A 15899-nucleotide genomic window follows, 5' to 3' on the forward strand; every position below is an offset into this window, starting at 1 on the left:
CTCCATAATGCTCAAATAAACATACACAAAACCTATCAGAGCATAAATGTAGGTAAAAATCCCGATTTGACGATTTTGGACATACGCACACACCTTGTTGTTTGTGCTATCAAGTAAGTGAACACAAAGGTTGCTTCCTGTATCCCCCAGACACAGCTACTGAGATGCACAGCTGGCTGCTATCATGCTAAAAGTACAAATTTATAGCAGAAAAGTTTGGGATGGGTTTTTTTTTAGCCCAGTGTTGTGTTGCATGGGTAAATAAGGAGCTTGGGATGTAACTTGGTTTCCAAGTCCTGTTCACTTCTTAGCACCACAAAAAAGAATGCAAGTATGTTATTTTGCATGTGTGTACATGTATGCACACTCTGTTGGATTTTGTCTCTTTTGAAACTTAGGACATAAATTTTCGTCACTTTTGACTTTCACCTTATAAGGTATTAAGAACTCATATATTCTCAGTAGTGAAAGAAACTTGAGTGAGAACGTACATTCCAGCCCCACTCAATGGGTGAGCGGATCAAAGCCCAGAACTGTCTAATCATGGAGCTCCGGTGAATGGCAACTTTGGGCTCTAATCCGAGTCCTGTGATCTTTCCAGGTGGTGACACAGGAAAGGCTGCCTGTGGATAGTGCCTGGAAAGGACATGTCCAAAAGTGTGACTCCGGTGAGGTTTGGGGTGCACTACTGGTTTCAGTGTGCGGACAATTGAGAATAAACTAGTGACATCATTCCAGGAGCGTTCTCCAGCCCGTGGAGAAAGATAGTAGCCCTTTAGTTCATTTAAGGGGTGAAGGTGTCATAGCAAGAGCTGAGCAGATAGCTACAAAGCAGATTTAAAAGTAAATACATCCATCGTGCATTTCTTGGCTGGGCCAGGGTGCTGGGGAGGCTACTCCTCACCAGAGGATGGCATGTACCTGCGGTTGATCACTTCCTGTGGCCACTGAGACATGGACCGAGGTGACAGGGGCCTTGTTGCAGCCCCTGGGGTACAAACCCTGCAAACAGAGGGATTCCTGTATCAAAGGAATGTGGGAGATCGCTTCCCAGGGGCTGCTCACAGCTCTGTAAGGAGCTGCAGCCCACCTGCTGGAGATTCTCAGCAGGCTTCCTGTGCAGAGTCCCAGGGCCACCCAGAGGCTGCCGTGAAGCATCACACAGCAGATAAGATGGCCAGCGGCAATCCCGAGAGCTGGTGCGCTCCAGGGCCAGGTGGGCGCTCATGCCTCTGCTGGAGGACACTGAGCATCAGGACCTGTCTCAGCGTTTTACCTGTGTTAAAGCATTTGACCTTTCCTGCATAGGGAGGAACTGTTGGCATTTCCACTTCACAGATGAGGAGATCAGGGCACAGAGGGCCGAAGTGACTGGCCCAGGCCAGACAGATTGGGTGCAGAGCAGTGAGGATTTGAATCCTGGTTGCTTTGCCTCCTGAGCCCCAGGTCTGAGCCATACATCCATCACCCCCAGACCCACTCTGCAAGCCCTGTGTGGCTAGACGGCTCTGTCCTCATGGTCCCCGGGAGGCCCTGACAGGTGACCGGACCACCTGTGAAGTAGTAATTTTGGATGTACTGGGTTTAATAAAATACATTGCTAAGCTTTATTTCATCGGTTTCCTTTGGCTTTGCAAAACAGGGGCTGCTGGGAACTCCGGACCTCATGGATGCTTGGCTCTTATTTTATGTTCTCAGGAAGGTGCTGGGGGACGAAGCCCTGGCTGTGGCACGAAGGGGCCGAGAGGCGTGGGCGCTCGTAGGCAGCAGTGCACACCTGTGTGTGCATACCGCAGAGCGGTGGCGTGGCCCAAACAGCATTCACTGCAGGGAGTATTTTGCAAGATCTTAATAACAAACCAAACAGTCCCTTAGTAAAACGCAGGCCTAGGTAACTTGGGCATTTTATTCTACTTCAAATGGACCTTGTTTTAATATGTTCTCGAGTTATTTACACGGTCTGTTTGCTCATTAGTGAACTAAGATGATAGTGCTACCACTCAGGGTTGCTGTGACAGTAGCCAAGCTAATCAGTGTGAAGAACTGCTCTGAGCAGACGTCAGCATGGCCCGTCAACATCATGAGTGCCGTTGCTTTTCAGTAGTTAGCTCCACGCTGCCTCTGTGAGAAGAGAGTGCGTCTGCACAGTCTCCTTCGTGTTCTTAGGTCTCCAAGAGTGTGCGGGCCCCCACCTCTGCCTCTAGAAGGGGCAGAGATTGGCAAATTATGGGTAAGCAGGTGTGAGCTGGTTCCTTTCTTGCAAGACCTCTCAGAGCTTTTAAAACGCTCGTGTGCGCGGAGAACTTTCTAGATGTGAATGTTGTGTGTTTTGCAAACCTAATTTATTTGCTCTTGGAAATGCCTTTTAGGACTAATCTTCCGTGAACTGCTTTCAGAAACATGGTTCATAGAGGTCCAGGCCAGCCAGGGAGCCCCACAGCTGCAGTGCCCCCCACTGCCCTCTGGCCTGTTCTGGTCAGCACTGTGATGCAGTGTGGACACGAGCACGGACTGCCTTTTCCTTTTGAAGAAACACCTCAGGGTCTGTCAGGAGAAATGGGCTTGGGAACAAGATCCAGACATTATCTAGGGATTCACTCTTGTTTATAAGGCTAGCAAATTGATGACCCTGAAAGAAAATTCAATGCTGATGAGTTTTTGCTTGTACACATTAGAGCTTTAGACATGCGAAGCAATCCCCCAGCTGCCTGGCCCCTTCTCCACCCAGTTTCTAGAAACAGTGTTCCTTACTGTTGAGACATCCATGGGCTCTCCTCTCCTGTCCTCTCCTCTCCTCTCCTGTCCTCTCCTCTCCTGTCCTCTCCTCTCCTGTCCTCTCCTCTCCTGTCCTTTCCTCTCCTGTCCTCTCTTTTCCTCCCTTCTCTTCTCCTCTCCTCCCCTCTCCTCCCTTCCCTTCTCCTCCCTTCCCCTCTCTTCCCCTCCTCATTGGGTTTATTTCTCTGAGAAAAAGTCTCTAGGCCTACTGAGTCCCTGTTTGACGGCTTCATCAGCTACCTCTGAGCATACATCAGCGCAGACTGCAGACGCAGGCAGAGCCTGGAGGGCAGGAACTGCCACCAGCTCCTGCTCTGCCCGTATGTGCCACCCTGTGTGGAGCCGGCTGGAAAGTGGACCTGGTTGTTGCTGGGTCTGTTCACCGCTGTTAGACCTGCTGTGTCTCTCGCTGTCCGTGCGCAGAACTTGTTGTCTGTTTTGGAAGTTGGTTGTTTAGTTCTTAGGATCCTTCCTTCCCTCCCAGATTTCCTCCCCTCCTTTCCGCCTCCATCTTTGTAAAATTCTTTTTCTAAAATGGAATTGTTCTGTTTGAGAAACTCTAATGCAGTGTACTACTTTGTAAAGAGATTTATGTTTTGCATACTGCTGGTGAAACAATAGCCGCTAATTATGAATACTACCTCGTTAAATATTTAATGGATCCTTCCTGCGTGCCATTCCCTGCCCTACTTGAATTTTATGCACTGTGTCTTTTATCTTTCATGGTTCCCCTTTGAGGTAATTGCTACCATTATTCTCATTTTATAGATGAGGAAACTGAGGCTTTCCGGCAGAAAATCGCCCAAGAAAGGGCCGTAAGCGTCCTGTCAGTGCCGGAAGGGGAGCCCTGAGGGTGTGACTCTGAAATCCACTTGGGAAGTCACAGAGCTCCCCCCGTTCAGCTTCATCTCTGGTGGAGGTCGGGTTTGCCCCTGAGTCCCGGCCTAGTCCTGTGGTGTGTGATTGCTGGCCCAGTTAGACTGGGAGGTCACAGGTGGCTGGTTTGGTGCCGTAAGGAAGTTCGGTTAAATTTTGATCAACCTTATGAAAATAGAAAGCAATAATTAACTTCCTACCCCTGATGTTAACATTCAAACTTCAGCTCAGCCCCAGTTGGTGGGAAATACTTCAGTGAGTAATCAGTGAATACCCAGGCCTGGCTATTACTACTTTGTCAAATAATTCCAGTTTCTTAGTAATGTACAGAGCATTCCACACTGCATTGCACTGTGAAATGAAAAGCTCATTTGAAACATTTCACCATTTAATCAGCAAATATTATAAATATGTTTGGCAGTGGGTTTTTTAAAAAAATGATTCCTCCTACATTTTTATAGTACTTTAGAAAAGACGGAGCCCAAGTTATTCTTGTTGTGGTGTACGTTTTGTTTTTTCTGTCATACCTACGCCAGTGAGCTGAGCATGGTGGCACACATCTGTAATCCCAGCACTCTGGAAGCTGAGGCAGGAGGATGGCTGCTACATTGTGAGTTCAAGGCCAGCCTGAACTACGTAGCAAGACCCTGTCTCAACTAACAAACACACTTAGGCTCATACCTTGCACAGAACAGCTGTTTAAGAAGAATCTCTGAATTTATGAGAACTTCGGTGCACTTTCTTACTCAAATTTTTGAATAGCCTTAAAATGGAATACTCACATTTAAGAGGTCATTTAAGAGGGAACCGAGGCCAGGGAAATGGTTCAGCGGATGTCCTCTGCAGAGTGTGGCAGGAGGAAGCCCAGCCCTCGGCTCTCCTGGTTTTGTAGCTACTGCTCTTCCACGGGGTGGCACCGGCCGTGGCAGAAACGGGGCCCGGCACGACCTGTGCTCACATGTCCCACTCGGGTATAAACATGCATACCTTCTAATCGTCCTTGTAAGCCAGAAGATAGTCTTTAAACACATTTACTCACTCCACCTTAAATGGTTCCTTTCAGTTCTGGCTCCCGTTACGAGTTTAGGACTAGTGAAAACACAACCAAACCGAAAGACGGTAACAAACAATATTTCCTCTTTCCTGCCTGTTCCCTGGGTACTGTGTTAGCACCTCGCACGCGTGATCCCGTTATTGCCCTAAGCGTCTCCGAGAAGTGCACACCGCTCCTGCTTCACTTTGCCAGGTGGGGAGCAGGTCGAGCGGGTCGGTGATTGTCCGAGGTTGGCGAGGAGCGAGCCGCTGTCAGTCCCTTCAGCACGTGAGTGCCTACGGCACCGGCGGCCAGCAGGGAAGCATTGCTACTTCCATGGCGTTGGCATCAGGGCTGCTTGCCAAAGTCCCCTTTAACTCTGGCCCTTGGGACACCATGGTGGAGCTGCTGCGCCTCTGATTGGTGACAAGAGTCACACAGCCGCCTAGTAGAGGTTTTCTTGGACACGCCTGAATTTGCTTGCATGTATGTACGAGGCTGAGATAGTTGAGATTCTCTGTGTATGTAAACATGCGTGTGATTCTTGAGGAGTCAACCTGGTATTTTAGGATATGAACCAGACATTTCTCACAAGCTATTTGGTAAAATAAATGTGAGAAATTTTTGAAGACTCCTCAAAGAAGAGACCTGCGGAATGGCCTCCTGTTTCTGTCTTGTCTGAACTTCAGTGAAAGGTAAGAAAATGGGGAACCCGCTGGGCAGAACAGTTTGGTACTTTCTCAGAATGATAAACACACAGTTACAGTATGAACCACCGTGCTACTCCTCTGGATATGTCCAGGAGAAATTAAAATGTAGCCAGACGCAACCCTGTGCGTGAATCGGAATAACAGCATTGTTCAGCTGTCAAAAGTCCACCCAAATATCCACTTGCTGATGAGCAGACAAAGATAACACATTGTGCCCATTCAGAAGGATATTTGACAGTAGAAAGTGATGTAATACTGACTGCATGCTACCTGCTACAACTCGAACGTACCTTCAGAATATTATGGTAGGTCAGTGGTGGCGAACCTATGGCACACATGCTAGAGCCAGATGTTTGTTATCATTAAAAGTTCTAAAAGGTTTGCTGGCACTGTGCTAGATGAGAAAAGCTACCCACAGAAGGCCGCAAGCTGTATGAGTCGGGGTTTTTTTGGTTTTTTGGTCTTTTTTTTTAGACAGGGTCTCACTCTGCAATTCAGGCTGGCCTTGAGCTCACTTTGTAGCCCAGCCTAGTCTCAAACTCGCAACAATCCTCCTGCTTCAGCCTCCCGAGTGCTGGGATTACAGGCATGCGTGTATGAGTCGTTTTATATAATGGGCCAGGGTGGGTAAACCCACAGGGGGAAAATGTTAGTGGCTGCCAAGGGCTGGGAACAGGTAGATGAAGAGTGGCTGGAGGTAGGAGTAAGGTTCCCTTTGGGGTCAGTGAAAGTACTCTAACATTAGTAACGGCAGTGGTTGTTCAGCTTGGAGGATGTGCTAAAACTGGCTGCACTGCATACTTTAAAAGGGGGTATACATTGTATCATAATGAAATTATTACTGAAATACATAGAATAAATAGAAAGCTACCCATGAGAAAATATGAGAAAAAAGCCCAAGAATCTGCAGACCATTTGTACTATGCTTTCCATAGAGGTGACATTTCATTCTTCAGACCGTTCTTATAAAACTCACCAGCGCAGGGGCACTAGGTTCCTGAAGCGCTAGTCATGATTACATTATGCTAAAAGGTGGCTAAACGGAAACGTGATGGCTGACTTCACCCTAACAGCGTGTGCGCCCTTGGCGAGGTGAGTTCTCTGTTCAGGGGCAAGGAGGTTGAGTAGGTTTATACAAGACATTGTCTGTCTTAGGCCATTTCCAGTGCTAAATTCAGAATTGCTTGCTAAAATGGTCAGTGTGCTCGGAATCTGGGGGGCTAATTAGGGCAATAAATACAGCTCTGACTCATTAGGACAAAAGATGGATGGATGAAAGACTGAGAAGTGTTGTGCAGTAGACGTTGTGTTCGCTTGTGAAGAGACCTGTGCATCTTTATTCACATACTGTATTTCTGTGATACAAAGTTTATGAGTGAGTGACGTGTCTTCCAGAAATGCTGCAGTTGACACACGTTGTTCTATTAGCAATCACACCCTTTAGTGATTAATGTTTTACTTTCCCCAGCTTCATGTGAATAGGCAAACCTTGTTTCCAGTTAGTGCCGCCTCCTCCTCCTCCTCGGGTTTTCCCATGCCCGGGTCCTGTTGATGATTCTGAGAATACACTCTTTTCCTCTCACCATGCTACCCCCACCCCACTTCCCCACAGCCACCCGACCTCACACAACTGATACTTTGTGGCTGGCGTCTTCACTTCTTTGATGAAGTACAGTTCATCCAGATGTCTTACTATGGTAGAGGGGTCCACTCACCAGGAATCAGTCGTAAGCCTGCATACACTGCATGACACACTGCCAAAATACACCAAGGAAAACCTGGCAGAAGCGAAATGGACAGCTCTGAAACAGCAGTTGGAGCTTGAGTACCTCACTGAGGTAATGAACCGTGCAGCCAGCCAGAAGTTCAAGGAGGAAGGAGACAACTTGAACGACTCTGTCAACCAGCTATATCTAGCAGATGGTTGTCGTACATTCTGTCCAATAACAGCGTAGTAGACGTTCTCTGCAGTGCATGTGGAATGTTCTCCGGAGCAGACCACTTGCTAGGTTAGGGGGAAAAAAGTCAGTACGTTTAGAAGACTAATGGTAAATAAAGACTACCACTTTTGCCAACTATAATGTAATTAAGTTAGACATCAACTATAGAAAAAATGGGAAGCTAAAAATCTGTGGAAATTAAACAGCACGCTTCTAAATAACCACTGGGTCAAAGGAGAAATCAGAAAACACATTGAGATGAATGGGGTGCTGCTAAAGCAGAGTTTACAGGAAAATTGGGCTATAGTCACTGCATTAAGAGAGAAGAAAGATCCAAATTCACTAGGCTAATCTTGCACTTTAAGATACCAGGGTGCAAGGAGAATTAACTGTCCTTAAATCAAACAGGAAAGAATTAAGGATTAGAGCAGAAGTCAATAGAAAATAAAAATCCAATATAAAAGTTAAGACTTCAACATTTTTTAAATTTATAAAGCTTTACCAATTATAGGGGCTGGGGATTTAGCTCAGCGGCAAAAGCGCCTGCCTGGCAAGCGCAAGGTCGTGAGTTCGGTTCCCGGTACCGGAGAAAAACCAAAAAAAAAGAAAAAAAAAAAAAAAAAAGCTTTACCAATTATAATAAATTGAATTAAAATGTTTGCAGAAGAAATTAAGTCAGGAGTATTTTTCACAAAATAGGTGACTTTTTAATACATTAAGCAACATTAAATTTTCAGTGTATTTCACAGTCCTGTTATAAAAAACAAAACTTTGAGGAAATATCCACCAAGAGCTGCCTTTTTACCAATTCAGATTCCCTTGGAAATTGTCCACCAAGCCATTTCAACCCCAGCTGTTGCAAAATCTTGTCCAATGGAAGGTGTGCAACAGTGCTAATCATAGTTAGTCCTTGTACCTCCACTTCCAGCTACATGATTTGGGGCAAGTTGCCCAATTTTTGAGACCCATTTTCCTTATCTGTAAAATAGAAGAAATTTCTTCAGTATGGAACATGTGAGATAATATACATAAAAGAACCTGCTTTGAAGCTTGGTTTATAGGAGAGAAATTGGTTTGTATCTATTCTATATTCATTTGGTGATTTTAAAATTAAATAGCAGTTTAATTGCCGCATGTTGCATTGGTATGCATATATGAATATTCTTGACAGAGAGTAGAAGAAAAAGTCTTTAATGTTGAACTCTACCACCAGATTTCATGCTAGTCTTGTTTTCTACAGTTAGATTATAACTGTTTGACAATATGAGCCGATTCCACTATCGTAATAATTACTAAAGTGTTCACGTTGGATAAAATGTGCGTCTTGGCCTAAATTGATTGTTTTAGCAACTGGTTGTCATGACCAAACATTTGGGCCCTTCAGGGAGGAACCATTTGTAATCTACTGTTTGTTATGGTTTTGGTGGTATTGTGTTCTGTGCCTCAGTTTTTGGTCAGTCAAGCATACTTCTTTGCTTTTCATGTGTTTCTGTTGTTAGTTTGGACCCCAGGCTAGTGGCATGGCAGCTCTATAGCGCATTTGTGAGCTGATGAGCACGGTGGCTGAGTAGGTCTTGTTTTTTGCTCAAAGCATCGTTTGTAGTTGGTGATATGAAAGTTGCGTGGTGCGTCTTAGAATTTCAGCATGACTATAGATACTGCTCACCTGGGAATCTTGTTGAGCATGCAGGGAGGCCTGAGGTGTGGTGGAAAATTCCCACTTCCTTTAAGCTTCCAGGCTGTCCCAGGGCAGCTGGTCCTGGCCCCTGGGTGAGCAGCAAGACAGTGGAGCAGCAAGACAGCAAGGGGTGAGGCGAGCTGGCCTGGCATACATGCAGGTCCTATCTCCTTGTGCCTTCTGACCTTGTTTCCTCAATGGAGCACTGCAGTAAATCAGCTGAAAATCCAGAGGCATCAGAATTCAGGGATAGTGATACTGTTCTGGTATTTTAAGTATTGTAATGGTCTAATAAGGTAATAGAATGCTTCCTAATGTGTTTCTTTCAGTCCCTGTGTATCACTGCCTGCCCGCCACTCGTCTCTTTCTAGGGTATATTATTGGGTACCAACACTGATAGTTGTGAAACATCTCCATTTCTGTTATCTATAGTTTTTTTTTTTTTTTTTTTTTTTGTCTTTTTGAGACAGGATCTCGATATGCAGCTCAGGCTGGCCTTGAGCTCACTTTGTAGCCCAGGCTGGTGTTGAACTCGCAATGATCCTCCTGCCTCAGCCTCCTGAGTGCTGGGATTACCGGCGTGCGCCCCCATGCCCGGCTGTTGTCTATAGTTCTATGACTGTGTCGTTAACCCTGCCGGTAAAGAACGTGGGTGAGACCTGCCTGCCTCCCAGCAAGCCTTTCGTCATGCAGTGAAAGGAATTGTGCAATTCTGTTCTAACACTTAAGTGTGTGATTGAAGCTTCCCAGTGAAGCTAGTCTGGAACCCTGGGTCATTGAGATGAGCGTGCAGATTGAGTTGTACCTGTAGAGTCCGTGGGCTTGTTTGCTATGACGTGTGACTCTGGAGGCCGAGTTTCAGAAGGATTAGGTCACTTGACAGCAGTCATTTTAGGATGTATCAAGTTTAATTCCTAATAGGATGTAGATGTGGCTTGACCCATAATGCGTGCCTTCTGACTCGTTACAGAACACAGAAGCAGTCGCAGGAAAGACAAGAGGAAGACGGGCAGGAGGAAATGGGAAGGCACAAATAGCCTGGCAGATGACCTGGCAGCCCTAGACAGCGGGCTGGCAGGCAAGGTGGCCTCTGCTTACAGGAACGAGACCAACAGCCCCCGGGACAGGAGGGCGCACAGAAGGACCAAGCGCTTTTTATCCTACCCACGGTTTGTAGAAGTCATGGTGGTGGCGGACAAGAAAATGGTTTTATACCATGGAGCAAACCTTCAGCACTATGTTTTAACCTTAATGGCCATTGTAAGTATATTCAAGAAGATCACTCATCCTCAGTGTCCACCGGGGAGGGTTTCCCACAGTGCTTTGGAGGAGCATTCGGGGCTGCCCTTTCAGCCATTCAGACAAAGGGCAGAAGGGAACTTGCGTGTACTCACCGGCTGCCTTTCCACGTTGATGGTGGTGTTATCGATATTCCCTGGTTGTTCGATATTTTATATGAAATTTAAATGTGCTTCTTACTTAAAAAGCATAATTCCCAGTCCACTAGGCTGGATTATTATCTCATCTTATAGACAAGAAGACTGAGTTTCAGAAGGATTAGGTCACTTGACAGCAGTCATGTGAAGCTAGCAAGGTGCTGCGACACTGCATAGGACCTTCCGCTGGTCCACTCCCTAGATCTATGCTCTTTGGTTTGTGAACGTTCACAGCCAGGTGCGGCTCTTTAGTACTACAGTACTGGTCAGCCGCGGGCCCCAGGGCCTTAAACACGCGCTGGCTGCTGATGGCGTCATACGCAGTATTCGCAGTAAGCAGCCCTGGAGTGAAGCCTAAGAATCACTTTTTTGTACTTTCGTACTAAACTGAAAGCACAATAAATTTACACAGTTGAAAAAGTCTAACAGAACCCAATATTACTGATCAAAAGGAAATATTTTCTGTGCAGATTCCCCAGTGTCTTCCCAGAAGCAACTATTATTAAAACTTTTTGTTGCTTCTAACTAGCACTGCCCAACAGAAATATAATGGAAACCACATCATTAATTTTAAACTTTTTAGCAGGTATGTTTTTTTGAAAAAAATATCAAGAAATACAGAAAGTTAGTTTTAACAATATACTCTTTTATACCAAACACTGTAATTCCAAAGTTTTTTGACGAGATGGCTGGATGTGGAGGCACACACCTTACTCCCAGAGTTCCCGAGGCTGAGACAGGACGATATTGAGTTCAAGGCCAACCTGGACTACATGGCAAGACACTGCATCCAAAGCAAAACAAAAAAACAACCTAACAAGGGCTTTACTTAAGCTTTTCAAAACTCAGTTTGGACTCGCCACGCTGTAAGTCCTCAGCAGTAGCATACGGGGCAAGTGGCCCCTGTCTGGGAAACTCTGGACGTTTCTTCGGCACATATGCTGGCATACACGGCACCCCTTGCCGTGGGTCCCTGTTTGTGGACTCGGGCACCCCTGGGTCCGCAGTATGTGGACAGGAACTTCACCTGTACTGAACTGCACCTGTACCAGACAGGTACAGATTTTTTTCTTGGAGCACAACTGTTCACATTGTTTCAGGTATTATTAATAACCTGGGAATGGTTTAAAGATCTTGGGAGGATGTGGGTGGGTCGCGTGCAGATACGCGCAGCTTCCCGACGAGGCTCATGCACCCTCGGAGCGGGGCATGCTGAGTCCTGGAGCCAGCCTCCTCAGATACAGACAGAAAAGGGGCAGGCTCATAGACTGCTTTACACTCTTGTTTAGAAAAAGCTTTAGAGGCTGTGGACATTGCTCAGTGCTAGGATGCTTGCCTGGCATGCAAAGACCCTGAGTTCGATCCCCGGTATCACAGGGAAAAAAGATCAAAAAAGTAAAGTATTCCACAGCAGCCCCTAGAGACCTGCTCCCTCTCAGCACTGCTCTTTCTTGTGAACTACCTAATTCTCCGGAACAGTGCTTACTTTCAGTCAGTTCCCCAGATAAGGGTGAAAAGCCACCGTGTTGGGGAACGTTGCTTTGGGGCTTCTTCGGGCCTCTGCTGGCCTGGGGTGCTGCTGTCCTTCCCCTCACTGCTGTGGGCCACTCCCCTGTGCACCCCGTGCTGACCGCACCCCTCCTCATCCCGTGCCCAGCCCTCATGACCAGGAAGGAGGGAAGGGAATACCCCATCAGGGTGCCCAGCCCACCCAGCTCCATGGCCATCCCACAGCTCCTTTCGGAGGAATGTTGGCTACGAACGTGAGCTTTGGGTAGCATGACCTAGGATCAGCAGGCTCAGCGCTCCGGCTGTGCTGCGAACCACTGCCTGTGGAGCAGCCTTGGACAAGTTACTTAACTGCTCTGAACCTCAGTTTCCTCATTTGCTACATAGAGGCTATAATAGACCTGGTTTAAAGTTTTACTGTTGTGACTAAATGCAAATGCATTTGCAGTTTTCAGAGAAGATCTAGTACACAGTAATGTGAATGTCAGCTCTCGTAACTCATTTTAACAACGCAAAATGAACCCAAAACAGGTTTCACAGGGTTTGGGGATACAAACAGGTGAGAAGCACAGAAAACTGCAAGTATTAGCGAACGTAGTGAACGTGAGCGTCCGTAAGCTGGCAAACCAGGAAAGAGATCGGTGGCAATTCACATCCGGTGTTTTGGTACAGAAAACTGCTAAGTTGCATGGGAATGTGATTCAGGGGAAAATGCCCTGGAATTTAAACTTGCTCAAGGTCATTATGGTCTAAAACTGCCATCTGTAGATTCAACAGAGAGACTTTAAATAAATGTTTGTTGAATGAATAAAAATTCAGAACTGGAAAATGCATGTGTTGCAGGAAATGTAAAAATAAATGGCGCCCAACCTAAAAGTGACTGCTTATTGCTTACAGAGAGTTTACAATTAACTTTGAAAAATTTATCTCCGTTGCAGGTAGCCTCTATCTATAAAGACCCAAGTATTGGAAATTTAATTAATATTGTCATTGTGAACTTAGTTGTGATTCATGATGAACAGGTAATAAAGATCTTTTTTTTCCTTCTACCTGTGTATAAAATGACATCTCTGAGAGGTGTGGGTAGCAGAGACCAACTGTAACGCTTCTCTGTGTTTAGGAAGGACCTGTCATATCTTTTAATGCTCAGACAACGTTAAAAAACTTCTGCCAGTGGCAGCATTCAAAGAATTACCCAGGTGGGATCCGGCATGATACCGCTGTGCTTATTACAAGGTATTTGGATTTCTGGATCCTCGGTCTCTCAGCCTCGGGCCAAGGCGGCGGGGTGTGGTCACATACTCCAGCCCCAGTAGGGGGCCACGGACGCTGGTCCAGGGAATCTGTTGTGGGGCCGCCCTGAGCACTGCAGGGCCTCGACAGCATCCCTGGCCTCGCGTGCTGCTGTCAGTCACGCTCCCTTCTCTCAAACCTGACTCCAGTCTCCAGATGTCCCCTGGGAGGGCAGGAGGGAGGCTCAGCCCCAGCTGAGACCCGCTAAGGCTAGGTAAGGAGAAATGCCTCAGGCCAGCCCGGAAGCAAACCTGTCCACCTTTGGGGCAGCTGCTGCTGGCACCCAGGTGGTTATTGCCCCCAGATCTGATCCCGTGATTCTGGCTCGAGTGATTGTGCAAGAAGCCAGAACAGGAGTTTTTTTTAAAAATGTGAAATCTTACAATGTTTAAAAGGCAGCTCACATCTTGAAAATGTTTAAAGCATTGTAACAGAGCAGGAGAGGAGGGTGGTGACCTATTTGTGCCTCCTGTGGTGGACCCCCTCTGTTAATGCTCCAAAACACTTCTGAGCTCTTGGGGCTTTTGTAGGGGTCCTCGCACGTGGGCTGCACCCCTGAGCCACACCCCCACCCTCTGCTGGCTCTTAAATAAACTGAAGTGCAAAGCACGTAGCACCTTCTCAAGAATGTTTTCATCCTTCAGAAAATTCCAGGTACTGACTGTAGGGCGTTGGAGAAGTCTTGGTCAGAGAGGCTTCCGGTTCCTCTGTGGCCACCCCGGCAGCACAGAGACTTCTGCTGTAGCTTCTCGCCCTTAAGTCAGTGCTTCCCAAACCGTTCTGTGTTGCAAAGCCCTGGCGTTGTCAGTGTGCTGCGACCTCCCCCGCACCGCGTGCTCTTGTGACCTCTAACCAGCTGAGGTGTTTGCATGCTCTGCTCTTTGGTGCGGCCAAAACTGAGGACTGCTTTGTTTTCAGACAGGACATCTGCAGAGCTCATGACAAGTGCGACACCTTAGGTGAGTCCTGTGCACGTCCTCTGGGACCGAACAGTGTGTAGTGTTTCTGTCACAAGCCACAATCGCTTTTTAAAGTCAATCCTTGCTGTTCTTACTCCCACCTAATAGGCCTTGCCGAGCTGGGGACCATCTGTGACCCGTACCGGAGCTGCTCCATCAGTGAAGATAATGGCTTGAGTACAGCTTTCACAATTGCCCATGAGCTGGGCCATGTGTAAGTTTCCGCTTCGTAATTTCTTTCAATTCCAAGCAACCTAAGCCTTCTGTCTCTCTGCACCAGTGAGCATTGCCTTGACTTCGTCACAGCAGCATTTGCAGGGCTGGAAGCTTTGACCCTGAGTGGAAGAAATGACTTTGGCTTCAGAAAGCTGAGTCCGAGGTAGCTCGGCCTCTTCAGCCACGGTTCACGTGTGTCTCTGGTGAAACTGCTCGTATTTGACATGCAAAGCTTCGTAGGCTCTTCCTTCCTACTGGGAGCAGGAGGCGCAGGGCCCCTCTGCTCTTTCCACTGACGGAGAGGGTACGCTAATGTGGAAAGCTTTCCGGACTCAGTGTCTCCATTTAGGTGGGTCCCGCAGTATTGCCCTGGGCCGTAAGATTTTTACAAATCCAGATCCGTCCTGACTGCAGCTGTAACTCAGGTACTTAGTATCTGGGAAAGTAATAGCCTCTTCAAGAAAAGAGACTGAGCAAAGACACAGAATAGGAATCATTTCCTCGTTATGGCCACTAAGTGGCCGTTAGGAAATGCACTTTCCCCGTGGCTCTTTAGAGACAGAGCACGGTTAGAACACATGGCAAATCAGTGTAAATTTGCTAGAAATTATTCTGACTGTTGAACTACATTGTTTTCTTTCTTAAACAAGTCACTCACACTCTGTGTTTTTGGAATGGGTGTCATCATGAGTACTGTATCAGTTTGCATGTCAGAACCCTACTTAGAGGGAACATCTACTAGCCAAGCATTTTTACTCAAATATTTTCATAAGAGACTTTGTACGCGGTGTGCTATGCTATGCACAGAGCGAAGGTGTGTGTGGGTGTGGGCACATGCACACTCACACACACACACCCCTAGAGGCATCTGCAGGTCAGTTCTGTGAAAATGGATGTATCTAAAGTTGCTTTTCTTGTTGCTGGGACAGAACGTGCAGCGCCCAGTGGTGCGGGAGAGAACAGGTCATGGCACCCACAAGGCAGCACAAGCAACAAGGGAGGAGCAGACCTCTTTCTGTCCCTTGTGTTGTATCCCGTCTGCCCGCCGTAGGGAGGCAGTAGCAGTCACACCCTTAATCCCAGCATCACACGCTTTAAATTCAGACACGGTAAAGCCCCTTCCCTGTGACTGCACGAGGCTTTGGGAGACGTCTAGACACAGCCGTAATGTACCTTTGGCCACGTTTTAAGAGCGCGCTCCTTTTTCTCTCCAGTGGAGCCCTCTCAGGTGACCAGAAGGTAGAACATGAAGGAAGCCTGGCTCTCCATAGCAGTGGCACCAGGCCAGACATGCTTTGTTAGTGTCTTCCCTGGCCCCTGGCTCCTGAGGCGTCTTCACGAAATACAGGGGCTCCCCAGGAGAGTTCTAACCCAGGGTCCCCACCTGAGTAGCCCCATGACCTCGATCAAGGGGTCACACCCTCTGTGCCTCAGCCCTTCTTTGTAATAGTACAGCCCGGGCGTCAGTGGGGCC

General features: G+C 47.2%; 1 protein-coding gene across 1 annotated transcript in view; it reads left to right on the forward strand.

The window, feature by feature from the left end:
• The window catches only part of Adamts9 (ADAM metallopeptidase with thrombospondin type 1 motif, 9), a gene marked incomplete in the record, with an annotated part of 141149 nt that overhangs the window by 17443 nt on the left and 107807 nt on the right, over nucleotides 1–15899 (forward strand). The window contains 5 exon segments of the mRNA XM_013506939.1: nucleotides 9983–10272; nucleotides 12896–12979; nucleotides 13078–13193; nucleotides 14169–14209; nucleotides 14318–14423. Coding sequence (XP_013362393.1) covers nucleotides 9983–10272; nucleotides 12896–12979; nucleotides 13078–13193; nucleotides 14169–14209; nucleotides 14318–14423 — 637 coding nt within the window.

Source organism: Chinchilla lanigera, unplaced genomic scaffold, assembly GCF_000276665.1.
Source record: "Chinchilla lanigera isolate Chin_1 unplaced genomic scaffold, ChiLan1.0 scaffold00116, whole genome shotgun sequence".
Classification (NCBI taxonomy): Eukaryota; Metazoa; Chordata; class Mammalia; order Rodentia; family Chinchillidae; genus Chinchilla; species Chinchilla lanigera.